The sequence below is a fragment of the Ostrea edulis genome, chromosome 6, assembly GCF_947568905.1.
Source record: "Ostrea edulis chromosome 6, xbOstEdul1.1, whole genome shotgun sequence".
NCBI lineage: Eukaryota > Metazoa > Mollusca > Bivalvia > Ostreida > Ostreidae > Ostrea > Ostrea edulis.
In genome coordinates, this window is record NC_079169.1 from 6,341,023 (window position 1) to 6,359,934 (window position 18,912).

The 18,912-nt window shown below is 34.6% G+C and overlaps 1 protein-coding gene across 1 annotated transcript; it reads right to left on the reverse strand.

The window, feature by feature from the left end:
- On the reverse strand, positions 1-18,866 carry LOC125646597 (gamma-interferon-inducible lysosomal thiol reductase-like). Its single transcript, XM_048872989.2, has 7 exons — positions 18,687-18,866; positions 9,191-9,373; positions 8,762-8,839; positions 6,267-6,368; positions 5,755-5,901; positions 4,800-4,868; positions 1-1,153 (listed from the first exon to the last, which is right to left on the reverse strand). The coding sequence occupies exons 1-7, from the start codon at positions 18,801-18,803 to the stop codon at positions 1,088-1,090; spliced, it is 762 nt and encodes a 253-aa protein (XP_048728946.2). The 5' UTR covers positions 18,804-18,866; the 3' UTR covers positions 1-1,087.
- Between the last annotated feature and the right edge of the window lie 46 nt (positions 18,867-18,912).

Sequence of the window (18,912 nt, forward strand, 5' to 3'; positions counted from 1 at the left end):
TATCTGGATAAATAGAATTTTAATATAATCATGCATGTAGAATTGGGTCTTATCCAAGAAATACCAGCTATAGTTCACAATAATTATAACAATATATAAATGTATGAAACAGAATATCCATTCAATCAGGTAGTCTTGATATGCCAAAATCAGATCTACAATTACGCATCCAACTATAAAAAAAGAGCATATTCTGTCCTTCTTATTCTTCCCTTTTTCCAAAAAATTTCCTTCTTCCATTAAATGTCAAATATCGGAGACAGCAGGAATTTCCAATCTTAATAATTTAAAAATGACATCAAACCCGTTCATTTTATGGTACAGATTTTTCATCATAATCATACAAAAAGGCCTGAACTATATATATATGCTAGATTTCATTTCATTGGATCAACTTGCTGCTGCTTATTAAGTGATTAAACTCCTAGTCTTTTTTTGACTGACGTTATTGCACGTTGCTATAGTTTCACAGAATCCCATTAATATACATGGAGTATTATAGATACAGAAGATACACAAAGAATCAATACAGAAATTATATCACAGAAACCATAAACAAATACACATACCGTATAAGCCGAATTCTTAGCGAGGATTTCATTTTGGCAATATTAGCGACAATGTTGAGGTCACTAAAATTGAATGTCACTAACAATTTATTCCATATCGGAGGTAACAGTTATCTTTCTTGGAATTCTAAAATTGCTCAAATTAGCTCTCGCTAAATATAATACCCATAATTCATGGACAAATTGCTAAATTTGTGTCTCACTGAAAATATCACTTATACGGTATCCTTCATAATTTGGCAACTAATTCTTCAAATGACTTGCTGTAGACATTTTTATTTTCCCTGTTGGTTTGATTTTCACTATTTTCATTGTAGGCCAAAATTGAAATCAAAACTGCAGTGAACATTATATAACCTTAACGTTCACATCAATGGACATAAATGCCATAACTTCAAATTTGAATAAAAACAAGTTTAAACAAAAATTTGTGAAAATCACCAGCAGTGAATTTAAATCCGTACTACAGAGTAATAATTTGAGCCAAAAATTATGCCCCTTTGCGTCCTTGAACAGCATCAAAGCTCCCGCCAGGAATGGTGAAAGTTGTCCATTTTGTTGCAGGCAGCTGGTTTAGAAGAACCCTATGAACATAAAAACACTGGTAATCAGTTTACAACTACACATTGTGTTAGAACAATATGATTGGCTCGTATGTATATATATACATGTAATATATTGACTTTGATTATATAACTGTGAGTGTGCAAGAAAGAACCTTAGTTGTGTGTTTGTGTGACTACTGTATATGATTATGATGTTTGTACTTAAATATGTGCAAAAATAAAACATTATTAAAAAGTTCAGCTCTGCAAATACAGTACAAAAAATTCTAGAAAACTTTGATTCCTATGAAATTTTCTAAATTTGAAGTACGCTGGCAGGAAGCGTCGCAGTTCATACCCTCCTGTATTTCAAAACTGAAATTCATTTCTAAATGTTATGTAAGGCAATCCAATCTTAAAATGTTGTCAATATCTGCTCCTTTGAATTCCATAGGTCACAAAAATCCATAGGTCACAAACTTGTTGAAAGTATTTCTTCTCAATTGAAAGGTAACTTATAAATTGATTTGTAGTTATTTGATCCACCACAGCACACCAGACATCAACTCAATATACAGTACATGTATATCTATGAGTAAAACTATAATGCTCTCCCCCAACCCTGTTTACAAAACAGTTTTACACCATAGTATCTAAAAGACATGCATTCACAGACATATTTTCCTACATCACAGATTTATGCAAGGAAAGAGAAAGAGGATATGCCTATATGAAAATATTGTACTTTATGTGAAAAGTGACCAGCTGATTTGCAGGCAGTGGTCACTTAACAGTCAATTTTCTGCTTACTACTTAGAAATTGCAATGTGGAAGATTTAACACAAACCTTGTAAGTATCACAATGTGGAAAATAACACAAACCTCGTAAGTATCACAATGTGGAGGATTTAACACAAACCTTGTAAGTATCACAATGTGGAAAATAACACACAAACCTTGTAAGTATCACAATGTGGAGGATTTAACACAAACCTTGTAAGTATCACAATGTGGAAAATGACACACAAATCTTGTAAGTATCACAATGTGGAAATTAACACATAAACCTTGTAAGTATATATCACAATGTGGAAAATGACACACAAACCTTGTAAGTATCACAATGTGGAAAATAACACACAAACCTTGTAAGTATCACAATGTGGAAATTAACACATAAACCTTGTAAGTATATATCACAATGTGGAAAATGACACACAAACCTTGTAAGTATCACAATTTGGAAAATGACACACAAACCTAGTAAGAATCACAATGTGGAGGATTTAACACACAAACCTTGTAAGTATCACAATGTGGAAAATAACACACAAACCTTGTAAGTATCACAATGTGGAAAATGACACACAAATCTTGTAAGTATAACAATCTGGAAATTAACATACAAACCTTGTAAGTATAAAAATGTGGAAATTAACACACAAACCTTGTAAGTATTACAATGTGGAAAATAATCTGCCTTAACTCACTATGAGTTAAGTCCTGTTATTGAAATGAACAGAACAAGTATTTGTTCAGGCAAAGAAACATAACTCTTGCAATCAATTGAATTGCATGGTTTTGACACTATCCCCCCAAATACCTATTATGACACTTTCCCCTCTTTCTAATCCCTGGGTATATATAGTGCGCAAGCGCTAATTGCCGGTCCTTTTTGAGTTGCATGTCAACGAAAATCCAAACCCTCCCTCCACTCCCCCTTTTTTCTAAGCATATATGCATACCATCCTTGTTGCGTTTTTGCTGTCTCTCTTTGTGTATTTTCAGATCCATTTTGTCAACGTGACTCGACTCTCCGCCTTCACGATGTGTCATGGCTTTACGAATTTACGAGTTGTCAGTGGTCAATAATAGACAATCACCGATTGCTAAGCCTGCCACAGATTTTGTTTCAGTCCAGGTCCGTGGCCAATAATTGGGCTTATTGACATTGAATGATTGATTGATATATTGATTGATTGACACATTGGTGGATTGAAATATTGATTGATTGAAAATATTGAGTGAATTATTGATTGATTGACACATTGGTGGATTGAAATATTGATTGAAAATATTGAGTGAATTATTGATTGATTGACACATTGGTGGATTGAAATATTGATTGATTGATTAAAAATATTGAATGAATTATTGATTGATATATTGATTGATTGACACATTGGTGGATTGAAATATTGATTGATTGATTGAAAATATTGAGTGAATTATTGATTGATTGACTCAAACATGCATGGACTATTGATGCTACAACATTACTATCCAAAAGTCGTTGTAGAGCATGCATTTCATTACAGAGTGTATATGATATACATACTGATGGTAATTGGTTTGTATTGATATGAACATTGTCGTTGAATTGGAAATATGTTTTTATTAAGTAAAGCCATGACAAAGACTGCCAATACGTGTTATTGTTCTGTTCTATTGAAATAACACACAAACCTTGTAAGTGTCACAATGTGGAAAATAACACACAAACATCACAATGTGGAAGATTTAACACAAACCTTGTAAGTATCACAATGTGGAAAATGACACACAAACCTTGTAAGTATCACAATGTGGAGGATTTAACACACAAACCTTGTAAGTATCACAATGTGGAAAATAACACACAAACCTTGTAAGTATCACAATGTGGAGAATTTAACACACAAACCTTGTAAGTATCACAATGTGGAAAATGACACACAAACCTTGTAAGTATCACAATGTGGAAAATGACACACAAACCTTGTAAGTATAACAATGTGGAAAATGACACACAAACATCACAATGTGGAAGATTTAACACAAACCTTGTAAGTATCACAATGTGGAAAATGACACACAAACATCACAATGTGGAAGATTTAACACAAACCTTGTAAGTATCACAATGTGGAAAATAACACACAAACCTTGTAAGTATCACAATGTGGAAAATGACACACAAACATCACAATGTGGAAGATTTAACACAAACCTTGTAAGTATCACAATGTGGAAAATGACACACAAACCTTGTAAGTATAACAATCTGGAAATTAACATACAAACCTTGTAAGTATCACAATGTGGAAAATGACACACAAACCTTGTAAGTATCACAATGTGGAGGATTTAACACACAAACCTTGTAAGTATCACAATGTGGAAAATGACACACAAACCTTGTAAGTATCACAATGTGGAAAATGACACACAAACATCACAATGTGGAAGATTTAACACAAACCTTGTAAGTATCACAATGTGGAAAATAACACACAAACCTTGTAAGTATCACAATGTGGAAAATGACACACAAACCTTGTAAGTATCACAATGTGGAGGATTTAACACAAACCTTGTAAGTATCACAATGTGGAGGATTTAACACAAACCTTGTAAGTATCACAATGTGGAGGATTTAACACAAACCTTGTAAGTATCACAATGTGGAAAATAACACACAAACCTTGTAAGTATCACAATGTGGAAAATAACACACAAACCTTGTAAGTATCACAATGTGGAAATTAACACACAAACCTTGTAAGTATCACAATGTGGAAAATGACATACAAACCTTGTAAGTATCACAATGTGGAGGATTTAACATAAACCTTGTAAGTATCACAATGTGGAAAATGACACACAAACCTTGTAAGTATCACAATGTGGAAAATGACGCACAAACCTTGTAAGTATCACAGATAAGCTTGGTCAAATCAGCCTCTGCTTTCTTTTCTATCTCTTCAGTGTGTACCTGAAATAATCCAAAAAAGATGCAAGTTCTTACCTGAAGGTTATAAAACTTTTCTGAGTACGTTTTCATACTCAAACTCTATGCTCTAAATCATACTCATACTCAAAAGTGTAGATTATAAAACTTTTATAAAATTATTCTCACACTCAAATGGAGTACATGCTCAATATTTTGCAAGATAGCCTCGGAGCTTGCTCGGAGTTGTACACAAAACAAACATGCCTGAGTTTGAGTATGAGTACGGTAAATGTTTTATAACCTCCAGGCCTGACGTTGGCATGTGAGAATACGGGAAATAACGTAGTGGCTCATGATGAGACTGATAAATCATTTTCTTTCAAATCTAGCACACAGTCATTTAAAATATCTGAATTTCATTTTCCTACTTTCTTGCATCATTGCCTCAATGTCTAATACATTCATGTAATCTGAGTATTACATTATCAAACTTGTAACTTTGAATCTGCAATTACCGGTATGAGATAATTGTGTTATATTTACTTTTCCAACTCACAGTTTTCACAGTGATAACCCCTTGAAGCTTCAATGTGTTAACTTTCCCCACAACTCACAACTGGATGTAAATTTCTCAGTTCGTGCAAATTAAATGAAAAGTCAGAAGGTGGGGACTACGGAATGCCATGAGTATTTCAATTTCTATCAAGCAGTATTTTTGATCTGGTCTACTGCACCAAATGTATCAGGTAAAGAGAAAATGCAACAGACCAAACCGGGATTCAAACCCAGGCCCCCTGAATCTCTAATGAGGTGCTCTACCAACTGAGATATCTGACCATCGGAGTTTAAAATGAACCCATCTGACCACCACACATACATGCTTTAGAGACACTATACATAAATATATAAAATAATGTGTTACTCCTACCCCATTGAGAGTGACCCAGGGGACATATTTGTGTGGTGGGTTGAGTGCATTTGTCTTTTGAGCCATCCAATGCTCTAGGCTGTTCCCAAGTTTACTGGTGGAGCAGTCCATGATAGGCTTCAGGTCAATCCCGAGTTTACGGGCACACTGTGTAAAGAAAAAACTTGGCTTACATCGTTTGTTATAAACTTGATGTATACATGTACCGTAGATGTGGAATTTTTTAGCAGCACAAATTTAGCAAATTTTCCATTGAAATGGGTACATAATGTATATATATTCAGTGCGAGTTAATTTTAGTGACTATATAATTCCAGGAAAGATAACTATTACCTCCAGTATGGCATAAATTGTTAGCGGTGTTCAATCTTTTAGCGATCTTGTCACTCTTGCTAATAATATCAAATTAAATCCTCACAAAAAATTTGTTTATATGCAGTATATTGTAAACTTATCTGCTCTGATTAGCATATTTATCTAGCACCACTAATTCATTGTTTAACAGTACTAACCTTTTCTGCTGACGTTTTTGGTACTCCAAATTGTTCATTTTCAATACAGCTGATGAATGGGAAATAACTGGAGATGTTTTTCAGCAAATGAATTGCACAGGTCTGTATTCAAAAGAAGCAATGGTGAGTTTCAAAGCTTATGTAAGTATCACATCAGTCAGTTAAAGTATCTTATCAGTCATCTAATTATCTCATCAGTCATATAATTATCTCATCAGTCATGTAAGTATCTCATCAGTCATGTAAGTATCACATCAGTCATGTAAATATCTCATCAGTCATATAATTATCTCATCAGTCATGTAAGTATCTCATCAGTCATGTAAATATCTCATCAGTCATGTAAGTATCTCATCAGTCATGTAAGTATCTCATCAGTCATATAAGTATCACATCAGTCATGTAAGTATCTCATCAGTCATATAATTATCTCATCAGTCATGTAAGTATCTCATCAGTCATGTAAGTATCACATCAGTCATGTAAATATCTCATCAGTCATATAATTATCTCATCAGTCATATAATTATCTCATCAGTCATGTAAGTATCTCATCAGTCATGTAAGTATCTCATCAGTCATATAATTATCTCATCAGTCATGTAAATATCTCATCAGTCATGTAAGTATCTCATTAGTCATGTAAGTATCACATCAGTCATGTAAATATCTCATCAGTCATGTAAGTATCTCATTAGTCATGTAAGTATCACATCAGTCATGTAAATATCTCATCAGTCATGTAAGTATCTCATTAGTCATGTAAGTATCTCATCAGTCATGTAAATATCTTATCAGTCATGTAAGTATCACATCAGTCATGTAAGTATCTCATTAGTCATGTAAATATCTCATCAGTCATGTAAGTATCTCATCAGTCATGTAAATATCTTATCAGTCATGTAAGTATCACATCAGTCATGTAAATATCTCATCAGTCATGTAAATATCTCATCAGTCATGTAAGTATCTTATCAGTCATGTAAGTATCTTATCAGTCATGTAAATATCTCATCAGTCATGTAAGTATCTCATCAGTCATGTAAATATCTCATCAGTCATGTAAGTATCTCACCAGTTATGTAAATATCACATCAGTCATATAAGTATATTATCAGTCATGTAAATATCTCATCAGTCATGTAAGTATCACATCAGTCATGTAAATATCTCATCAGTCATGTAAGTATCACATCAGTCATGCAAGTATCACATCAGTCATGTAAGTATCACAGCAGTCATGTAAGTATCTCATTAGTCATGTAAGCATTACAACAGTCATGAGGTTCACAATGACAAGGTTCTGACCTCTATAAGGTTCACATTGACAAGGTTCTGACCTCTATAAGGTTCACATTGACAAGGTTCTGACCTTTATAAGGTTCACAATGACAAGGTTCCGATCTCTATAAGGTTCACAATGACAAAGTTCACACCTCTATAAGGTTCACAATGACAAGAATCTGATCTCTATAAGGTTCATATTGACATAGTTCACACATCTATAAGGTTCACAAAGACAAGGTTCTGACCTCTATCAGGTTCTGACCTCTATAAGGTTCATATTGACAAGGTGTTGACCTTTATAAGGTTCACAATGACAAGGTTCCGATTTCTATAAGGTTCACAATGACAAAGTTTTGACCTCTATAAGGTTCACAAAGACAAGATTCTGACCTCTATAAGGTTCACAATGACAAAGTTCACACCTCTATAAGGTTCACAATGACAAAGTTCTTACCTCTATAAGGTTCACATTGACAAAGTTCTGACCTCTATCAGGTTTACAATGACAAAGTTCTGACCTCTATCAGGTTCACAATGACAAAGTTCACACCTCTATAAGGTTCACATTGACAAAGTTTACACCTCTATAAGGTTCACATTGACAAAGTTTTGACCTCTATAAGGTTCACATTGACAAAGTTCTGACCTCTATAAGGTTCACATTGACAAAGTTCTTACCTCTATAAGGTTCACATTGACAAAGTTCTGACCTCTATCAGGTTTACAATGACAAAGTTCACACCTCTATAAGGTTCACATTGACAAAGTTCTGAGCCCTATAAGGTTCACATTGACAAAGTTTTGACCTCTATAAGGTTCACATTGACAATGTTCTGACCTCTATAAGGCTCACAATGACAAAGTTCACACCTCTATAAGGTTCACATTGACAAAGTTCTGACCTCTATAAGGTTCACAATGACAAAGTTCTGACCTCTATAAGGTTCACAATGACAAAGTTCACACCTCTATAAGGTTCACATTGGCAAAGTTCTGACCTCTATAAGGTTCACAATGACAAAGTTCTGACCTCTATAAGGTTCACAATGACAAAGTTCTGACCTCTATAAGGTTCTCATCTCTATCAGGTTCTCACCTCTATCAGGTTCACAAAGACAAGGTTCTCGCCTCTATCAGGTTCACAATCTATCAGGTTCACAAAGACAAGGTTCTCACCTCTATCAGGTTCACAAAGACAAGGTTCTCACCTCTATAAGGTTCCCTACACACTCCTCTTCCCCATGCTGACATGTGAACTTCCACTGTCCAGAAACGTCTCTCTTTTCCTTTAATGTAACAAACATACTGTAACTCATGTTTTATTTCCAAGAACTTCATAATTTTGAGAAATGAGTCGTTTGCGAAACTTTGATTCTCACAAATTAGATACAGAAGACTTCAGCAATAATCATGATTAACAAAAGTTTTGTCTCATCAATAAATACGTCATTGTGAAAATAATATCTCATGGAAAAAAGTGAACTACAGTACACACATCAACATTTTAGATCACCAATAAAACAGCTCGTGATAAAAAATTGTATAAATATTCATGTAAATTTTATATCTCTGATTATCATTCCTTATAATATACTCTCTCTCTTCCTCACTCATTCAAATTATATCAAACAAGTTACCTCAGCATTCCCATAAGGCACAAGAGTGAGATCCATGATTTCCCCGATCTCATTGTAGGTCTTGGTCAGCTGTTTTTGGAAAAAGTTCTTGCAGTCAGGACATAAAGATTCAAAGTACAGTGTGAACTGCACCTTGTCTGTGCTGGCTTTGGACTGATGGTAGCGATGACATTGTTCAGTTACCTTAGGAAATTAACAATAAATTATATACTCTCAGTGCAAGTCAACAGGATAGTATCATCAGGGTTCAGAGTTCATGCCAAGCTTACAATGGCAGGAAACTTCTTTTATAAGGGTTTATACAAAAGCATTGTTATGTCCTGCAGTCGGAATTTGAACCTGCAATTCAGGAAACATTTGATGTACATAATGTAGCTGCAGAACTGTAGCTCTCTTGAGGATACTGTAATTATATAACTTTTATTCGTGTGCGAGAAAATTTCGCAAGATTCGCAAAACCCTCATTGTGGCAAATATTTCTCATCGCGAACCAGTTCTTGAATGTCTGTCATATAAAGGCTTGAAAAAGGCTCAATCGCAAAAATTACTCAACACAAACCAGTTTACTGCAGGTGAATCACGAAATAAAGTAGCCGCGAGTAAAAGAAGGTTTACAGTATCCCAAATTTTATGCAAGAAAGGGTGTAGAGAATGGTAGAAGGAGAAGGTAGGAAAAAGGTATGATTATACAATGGAAAGAGGATGACAGCAGAGAAATTATATGCAGTGATCCTGTTATAACATCAACATTTGTTCCTAGACAATTTTGGCATTGTTACAAGGGTGGCAATGTACTACTTCAAGACTCAATCTATTTAAAATCAGGCTTCTTAGATCCACGACATATACTCTGCGTAAGCAGATCTGACATAACCCGCATATGACGTGGATTTAAGAAGTCTGATTTTAATTACATGTAGATTGCGCTTCAAGGCTTTGATTAATGCTTTTAGATTACACGAACATACATTTTCATCTTCCATTTAATTGTCACCAAATTCAACATTTTTAAAAAAAAACATGTAATGATTGTTGATTGTTTTAATGGTTTTATTTCATCTGTAGTATATATAGGAGAGGAGAAAATCTTTGACTGGACAGGGAATCGAATCCGGGACCACGTACTGCATTCACTAGTCAGGTGCTCTACAACTACTAAGCTACCCAGGCCGATGTCCACGGTCCGTATAGCCCCAACTACTACATTCCTCCCTCCTTTAATTTGTCTTCACCCTTGAAGACACACACAACCCAGGTTCTTTTCATCCCTGGGAGGACAACCTGCAAATCCAGGGATGGTCAACAGCACCAAATGTAATATACATGAGAGAGGAGAAAATCTTTTACTAGACCGGGAATCGAACCAGGGACCCTTGCATTACTAGTCAGGTGCTCTAACCACTGAGCTACCCAGGCCGATGTCCGCGGTCTGTATAGCCCTAACTACTACATATCAGACATTTGCATTAAATAGTCCATTTCTGATTTAGTTCTTCATTCTTCTTATTCTAACTACTGTATATAACATTTGAGCCCCTCTCAGACCTCAATTTGTACGAAGAAACAGGCAGAGAGTAGTCTTTCATATATCGTCATCTAATGCATCTATATTTTCCTTTGAGGTCACCACTGTTGATTTTATTTCATCGTCATTAGGTTATTTGGAAAACTGCAATTTTATCTTAATCAAAAGATACTAAAATGGATGGTTGACCTTATGAGGTGAGTCTTGAACACATGACAAGGAAATCTCAAGGTAATAATCGTCAACAGGTGTGTTATTTTTAGATTAATTTCCGTCAGTAACAAACTCATTATGTGGATCCAACAGTTAATTTCTAACTGTTCTGGTGCAAATGCTTTCCCAGACAAGTTTAATAAAGTGAATTTAACAGCTTCACAAAGTAATACATTTGGTGCATTATTTTTGTCATAACAATCCACTTAATAGTACAAGCATAGTTTGATTTCCAGTTTTGGTTTCATATTCAAGATAACATGACGCATATATTTGCTTAGATTTGTGACAAGTGACTGCCATGATCAATAAAAACAAGACTAAAGATTTAAAATCAACTAATTATTTACATATACAATTCTTTTTTTTTTTCTTTTTTTTTTTATTGGTTTTTGTACACATAATGAAGTACATGAATACAACAAGTCATATATAATTATCCTTATGTGCATGGAGAGAGATAGTGAGAAAGAGAGAAAAAGAGAGATGCATGTTTTAAGTAAATATTAAGTTCCATCTGTTCCATTGAGTATCAATTTTTTTCTTTTCACCATTCTTATATGCTATATATTTGTGTGTTTCATAAAATAATTTCATTTGTGATATTGCAGCGGGCAAGTTTAAAGGTTTCTTAGTGCATCTTGCAGTATAGACATAATACTTCAGAAATAAAATAATAATGTTTTGTATATCACTATTATTTTCAAAGGATTTCTTTGTAATTGTAATCTGTCGCTCAGTCTTGTCTTCTAAAAATTGTTTGAATTCTACAAGAAATAATTGTAAACAATTACATTCCCATAAAATATGTTCTATTGTTTCCTCTTCAGAGTGACAAAAGTTGCAATATTTAGAATCTATTCTTTTTATTTTGAACAATAATGAATTTGTTGCTAAAATTTTGTTTATAATTCTGTACTGAAACCAGTGGAGCTTACAGTCTTTTGTCACTCTGAAGGGTATTTTGTGGATTATTTTCCATTCCCTGTCGTCTACATCTAAAAGCTCACTCCATTTCTTTTTGCCAGCTGAGACCGAGTTATTTTTGTTAAGAATTTCATAAAATGTTTTGATTTGTAACATTTCAAAATTGTGTAAGTATTTGTCATAATTAATGGACTTGTGAGCTTCATGATGTTTTTTCCAGGGTCTGAGTTTTTTATCCATGCTCTTACTGCATGGATAATGCTGTTGTATTCTAAAAAAATTATCCTAATGTTTGTATAAATATCACAAAAATGTTTAAAACTAAAAAGTGAACCATCTTCATTAATAATATCATTAATCAGTCAGATGTTGCTGTCAAACATTTGTTTATTAAAAATTGGTTTTCCACCAATATGAATCTGTGGGTTATAAAATAGAGGTGAATCAGCAGCAACAGTGGACTCATCAATAAGACTATGTAATGTAATGTACGACTTGAATACATCAATCCAAAATTTATTTTTCAGTGTTTTTAAAAGAGTGGTGATGTATTCAACCCCAAAGAATTTGTTCAACTCAAAATTGGGAATAAACATTCCCATACCTCTGCTGGAAAAAATAAGATGTCTTACCCAAAATAATTTCATAGAACTATAAAAGACATTATAGATTTACCATTTTCAATCCTCCATCTTCATATTTTTTAACTATTACTTCTTTTTTTACTCTGTGAGTTGAATTATTCCATATGAAAGAAAAAAATATTTTTTCTAAATTTTTACAATATAACTCAGAGGGATTTGGGATTGACATCAAGATATGGTTTAATAAGGGCAAAGCCAATGTTTTAATAACTGTGATTTTTCCAATGGGAGTCAAAAATCTTTTCTCCCAATGTTTAAGTAAAGATTTAATCTGTACACATTTTGGTTCATAGTTTAATTGCATCATTTTCTTTAGATCCACATCAAAATGTATTCCTAGTAGTTTAAATCTTGTAGTACCCCACTTAAGCTTGTAGTTAGGCAGTAAAAGTTCATTACTAAATCTTTTGGATCCAATCCATACTATATGGGTTTTGTCAAAATTAATATAAAGTCCAGACATTTCTGAAAATTGTTGCAGTGTTTCCAATGTTTCTAAGAGAGATTCTTTACTGCCATCAAGAATAAGTGAAGTGTCATCAGCCAACTGGGAAATCTTCTTTTCTACATTGTTTACAGTAATACCTTTAATACTTTTGTTTAATCTAATCTGAATAGCTAATATTTCTGCACAAATTAAAAAAATATACGGTGACAAAGGGTCACCTTGTCTACACCCTCTCTGAATATTGATTTTTTCAGAGAGATTACCACCTTGATTTACTGCAGATGTAATATCTGCACAAAATAATGATACCCAGTTGATATACAATTCTTATCATATACTCCAAATATCCCTCTCAAGAATTTTTCACTCATATGGATACGAATGTCACCATTGCTGGTAAAGGACTGCATTTCGGCCTATGCTTGGCGCTTACGGCTTTTGAGCAGGGAGGGGTCTCTAATGTGCCACACCTGCTGTGATATGGGGCCTCAGTTTTGCGATATCATCTGAAGCATTGCACCATTTAGTCGCCTCTTATGACAAGCAATGGGTAGTGTGGACCTATTCTAACTCAGATCCCCACGGGACAGGACAGGAAGTTAAACAACAAGTGGTGCGCTAAGAGTCATGAAACAAAACACTCAATGTCAGATGTCTGCATGAAAATAACAACATAATTAAATCATATATCAGATATTTGCATATAGAAATGATATGTTACTGAGACAATATGGCGTTACAGGGATTACAAACCTCATCACAAGACGCCGGTGTGCCATATCGCTCACCTGAAACAGAAGTTCCTAGCAATAAACAAGCTTGAGCAAAACTATCATAGTATACAAGCAGTTTGGTTCAGAAAAAACTTTCCAAAGGTAACAACTGAAAATTCATTAATTAACAAACTTAATTATGAAACATGAATACAAATTCATTAATTATCATATGCCCTTGTAGACAGGTATGGCCTTTCATATTAACAAATTTCATCAAAGGATGCTTTGTGCCAAGTTTGGTTCCCTATATGTACATGTAAAACTTTGATCCCCTATTGGGGCCCCACCCTTACCCCTGAGGTCATATGATTTTACAAATTTGAATCTCCACTTTGTCAGGAAGCTTTCATGTAAAGTTCAGCTTTTCTGGCCCAGTGGTTCTAAATGACCCCACCCTGTTTTTGCATTTTTGTGATAATCTCCCTTTGGAGGGAGAGCATGACCCTTCATTGTGAAGGAGATGCTTAAGATTTTCCAATATACACTTGTATCAGCATGTAAAACTTTGATCCCCTACTGTGGCCCCACCCTACCCTCATGGGCCATGATCTGAACAAATTTGAATCTACTCTATATCAGGAAGCATTCACGTAAATCTCCACTCCTCTGGCCCAATGGTTCTTGAAAAAAAGATTTTTTTTAGAGATTTTCTTTATATAATCACACATATAACTTTGATCCCCTATTGTGGCCCCAACATAACCCCAGGGGTCATGATTTCAACAAACTTGATTCTCCACTATGTCACAATTAACTCTCATGTAAATTTCAACTTTTCTGGCCCACGGTGGCTCCAGGAAAGAAGATTTTTAAATTACCCCATCCTACTTTTTCATTTTTGTGATTATCTTCCCTTTTAAGGGACATGGCCCCTCATATGAACAAACTTGAATCCTCTTCACCCAAGGATGCTTTGTGCCAAGTTTGGTTGAAATTAGCCTAGTGGTTCTGGAGAAGAAGATGAAAATGTGAGTTACATGTTATGACAACAGACAAATTTATATCAGCAATTCAAAAGACAATAAAAAACATCTGTATTTTTTACCTGTTAAAACGGTTAAGTCTTAAATTGATTCATCAAAGTGTGGGCTAATGAAAATAAGTGTGGGCTAATGAAAATAAGTGTGGGCTCCTGAAAATAATTGTGGGCTCCTGAAAATAAGTGTGAGCACCTGAACATAAGTGTGGGCACCTGAAAATAAGTGTAGGCTCTTGAATGTTGTACAATATAATTTCAAAATGCAACTGTTACTTATATTTCACTTGGTGTTGCATCATGAATGGATGCTCTGCAACCGTGAACTACTTCAAGTGCAGCCAATATTGCACAGGCCCTTGTGATGGGGTGGACAGAACAGCTAGTGCAATAATCAGTCAGAAGACACTAAATCCCTTGTGACGGGGTGGAGAGAACAGTGCAATAATCAGAGAGCTCTCAGAAGACAAACATTCTGGATGATTTTTAAAAATCTATCCCTGCATGGGTGATTAAGGTAGCTCACTACACTAAAGCTTATTCTCTTTATGACACTATGTCACAAGATGGGGATTTACTTTTAATTTGTAAAACTATAACTTTTATGGTTCAGTTTACTACTTTAGCATAAATTATTCTTTAAATACCTATGTCCATTCAAATATCTTAAATTTTATTTCAGTTGATTGTTGTATATTTTTATAATTATTTTAATGTTAAAGCACTTTGGAGTAATCTTAATTATATTTAGCGCTATATGAATGCTATCATAATAATAATAATTAAATGTTTTGTGAAATTATTTGCATCGATCGACTCATTTGTCTATCGTCGTAGCTCAGTGGTTAAAGAATTCGGCTGGTGAACCACATATCTCAAGTTCAAATCCGCCAGGGTCTTTTATTCATATGTGTTGAAATAATTTTTTTTGAAAATCATGTTTTTATCCAAATTTGCATATTTTCTGCCTTTTTGGCATGTATACTTAATATTTATCATCATATATTTTATGATTAAATCAATTCATATTGATTTGAGAAACTATTTCAGGGCCACCTTAATGCAAACATCAAAAGCATGAGCTTCTTCTTCGTAAAGAAAAAGATTCGTGCGATAAACAAGCCTAAAAATAAAAGAAACGCACTCTCCAACCTTTGAAGGGCACGTACAATGAGCAACCAGTCTGTATATTTCAAATTCGTCAAGCTATTGTCTTCAAGAAAAGTAGTGTCTGCACTGGATCTGCGTGCGCGCGCTATGTATAAACATGAAAGGATGCCCACAGATATAGTAAAACAATAGATAAAGAAAAGTATGTCAATTGGAAAGATGCAATCCTGGAAGATGACGTTATACTGTGAACAGAGATGTCAATGTTGGCGATAGAGCAAGCATGGACGATGGAGTTACTGAGAACAAAGATGAAGATGGTGCTACCAATGGCCAGTGGAAGGGGATTTAATTCAGGTTTTCTATTAAGATTATCATTATTTTTTTAAATATGGAATGCATCCATGCAATCTGGGCATTAGCTAAAGAATGTTCCATTATTCAAGAAATATGCAATAGATGCAACTGAAGATAAATATGAATGTAATTGATTATTTATGTGTTTGCAGATAACGAATATTGTACGAAGTGTTAGGAACTGGTTGCAGTAGTGTAGTCGTTAGAGTATTTGTTTAAGGTCATAAGTTCGAGCCCTGCGCGTGCCATGGCAGCATCAAACCTCAGATGTAAATATAAGAAGTAATTGATCCTTTACTGTAAAAGTGGTTATTTACACGTGGGGGAAAATTACACTAATGACACGGTCACGTAATAAGCGCGTAAATTTCCCCCATTTGTGTAGTTATAAATATTTGATATATATTATTCATATTCAGTTACAACGTATTTCCCGGCCCCCACATATAATGTTGGACATTACGCGTACTTAACCTCCAGCGTAAATAACAACTTTAACAGTATTTACATCTTCGTGCATCAAGGATTTCTGACCCGATCCGCTTCATATAGGGTATTTAGTGAGAGTCACAGGTTTCATGACCTTAAAAACAGAGGTTCCGTGCCGCAGCAGGCACTGACACATTAAAGAACCCTCACTGCTATGGACCTGGGCTGAGTTTTACTAAACTTCGTAAGTTCAAGATTTCATCGTAACCTTAACTTACGATAAAAATCCGTCTTATCAAACTTCATAACTTAAGTTATGTTAAAAAAATCATCGTAACTCCACGACAGCCTATGGGTTATAAGTTAATATTTTTTTTCGTAAGTTATTTGTTAACTAAATAAAAATTACTGCCCTCATGCTGTTCGATGTTCCAGAGCATTTTGAGACAAAATGATAACTAACCTTTGCGTCCTCTTTGAAATTTTAGCGACAGAAGCGAAGTTCTCACACTGTGACAAATATAGAACTCATTGAATGCTAGGCTATAAGTTTCCAAAAACACGTAATCAGTTCACTGTGGAAATTTCCCAAATTTTCACCTCCAAGAATACTTTTTAGGATACCACATCCATATTTTGACACGGGTTTCAAATTGAGTTCAATCTCCACACAATAAATAATGACATGCGACGTCATATTCTATGTTTTGACATCATAATGCAAATGATGAAGTGGCGGATCTAATATTGAAGAAACTGTTCTGTGCAACATAAAGTACAAACCACATCTAAAATTAAAGGAGCAATCTCTCTCTCTCTCTCCTCGTGTGTGTTACTGTTTGACTTTTTTTAATGTGACGATGTCAATTTTGTACTCCATACAACACATTGTAAATGAAAAATACCTTAAAAGCTAATGTTCCTTAGGAAGAATTTTGATTTAATGTTTAGGATTACCAAGTTGTTAAGCAACAGTTATACAATCTTCAGCATTTTAGAATAAAAGTCAATGAAGATCAAAAGATTCATGGATTGCCAAAGATTCCACACTGTAAAGTCCTCATACTAATCTATGCTTCAACGCACACAGGGTAATGGACAGTTAACAACAAAAAAGAAATTTTCTTAAAATGACTTAGTATTCACATGAATTCAGAATGACTATAGCATTGTTATGAACTCTTCTTTTTCTTCTTCTTCCTGTAAAAAGAAGGGCCACTACTACGACATTGTCTCCCTTTGGTTAAAAAAACATACATGTGCGCGAGGGGGAGTCCATGCCACTATTTACAAGTTTAAAATCTGGTAAAACCATGTACTGCTACTTTATTGTGTTTCTAACCCCTGGATCCTGGTCTTAAAGGACTCCAGGGTCGTGACAATGATGGTATCTTGTGGCGGCTGGTTTCATATCCTCATGGTAGTAGGATAGAATGATTCCTTGAAGATACTGGTACGGCAGAATGGGATCCGCTGTCTGTGTTGGCGTCCACTTGTGGCTGCTTCTGTTTGGCTGAATTGGGGGGTAGTTCCATGGCAACAAGGGAATGGACGACCCGTTACATCATGGTGGCCTTGGAACTCTTCGTTGATGTAAGCTGTCCCACTTTAGCCTGTCAATCATTGCTGTGACACTACTGGTGTTTTTGTAGTTGTTTGTCACGATCCTAGCTGCTTTCCTTAATTTGCACCGCCTCTATTTTCCCGATGTTCTTCTTAGTTTGAGGGTCCCAAACAATGAATGCAATTTATTTGATTCTGATTAGAACAGTGTTGTGGTTATAGTTCAAAGTATAAACATGTTTCTGGCTATGTTATTGCACTAAAGAAATTCAATCCAAACTAGCTTAATTAAGCTATTTCAATTAGCTTCATAAAGCTTAATTAAATGTAGAGATTGTGTTGGACCTGCATGATCAATGGTACGGTATCGACCATGCAAATGCAGCTTATTTTTATTTTTTCCAAAAATAGTCAGATATATAGGTCTAGCCACAGGGGCTTGCTTCCATTAAAGAAATGTATTGTTTACATTTTTTAAAGGGAGCATGTCCCAGTGTGGCATTATCAAAAATACATAGAGAAACGTACCTGACACTGTGTAGCTATTTCTTCTGAACTACACCAAAATTCTGGTGGAACATTACATTCGTTTTTCAACGACGTAACAAAAATTACACTAGCGAAAAACACTATAACCTTATACATATTGATATTATTTGCTTAGTTTCTTTGTGACAATCACATGACCATCACGTGTGATTATGTTTTGTGGTATTTCGATCACGATGTTAATAATCAATGAATCGTAACTTTT

Bases quoted from the DNA above. Each gene is read 5' to 3' on its own strand.
- LOC125646597 (XM_048872989.2), bottom strand. From the start codon at position 18,803: ATGTATAAGGTTATAGTGTTTTTCGCTAGTGTAATTTTTGTTACGTCG. The intron at 8,840-9,190 runs GTAACTTGTTTG...GTTACATTAAAG, and splicing joins TGCCTTATGGGAATGCTGAG to GAAAAGAGAGACGTTTCTGG. The intron at 1,154-4,799 runs GTTTGTGCGTCA...TTATGTTCATAG, and splicing joins TTATCTGTGATACTTACAAG to GGTTCTTCTAAACCAGCTGC.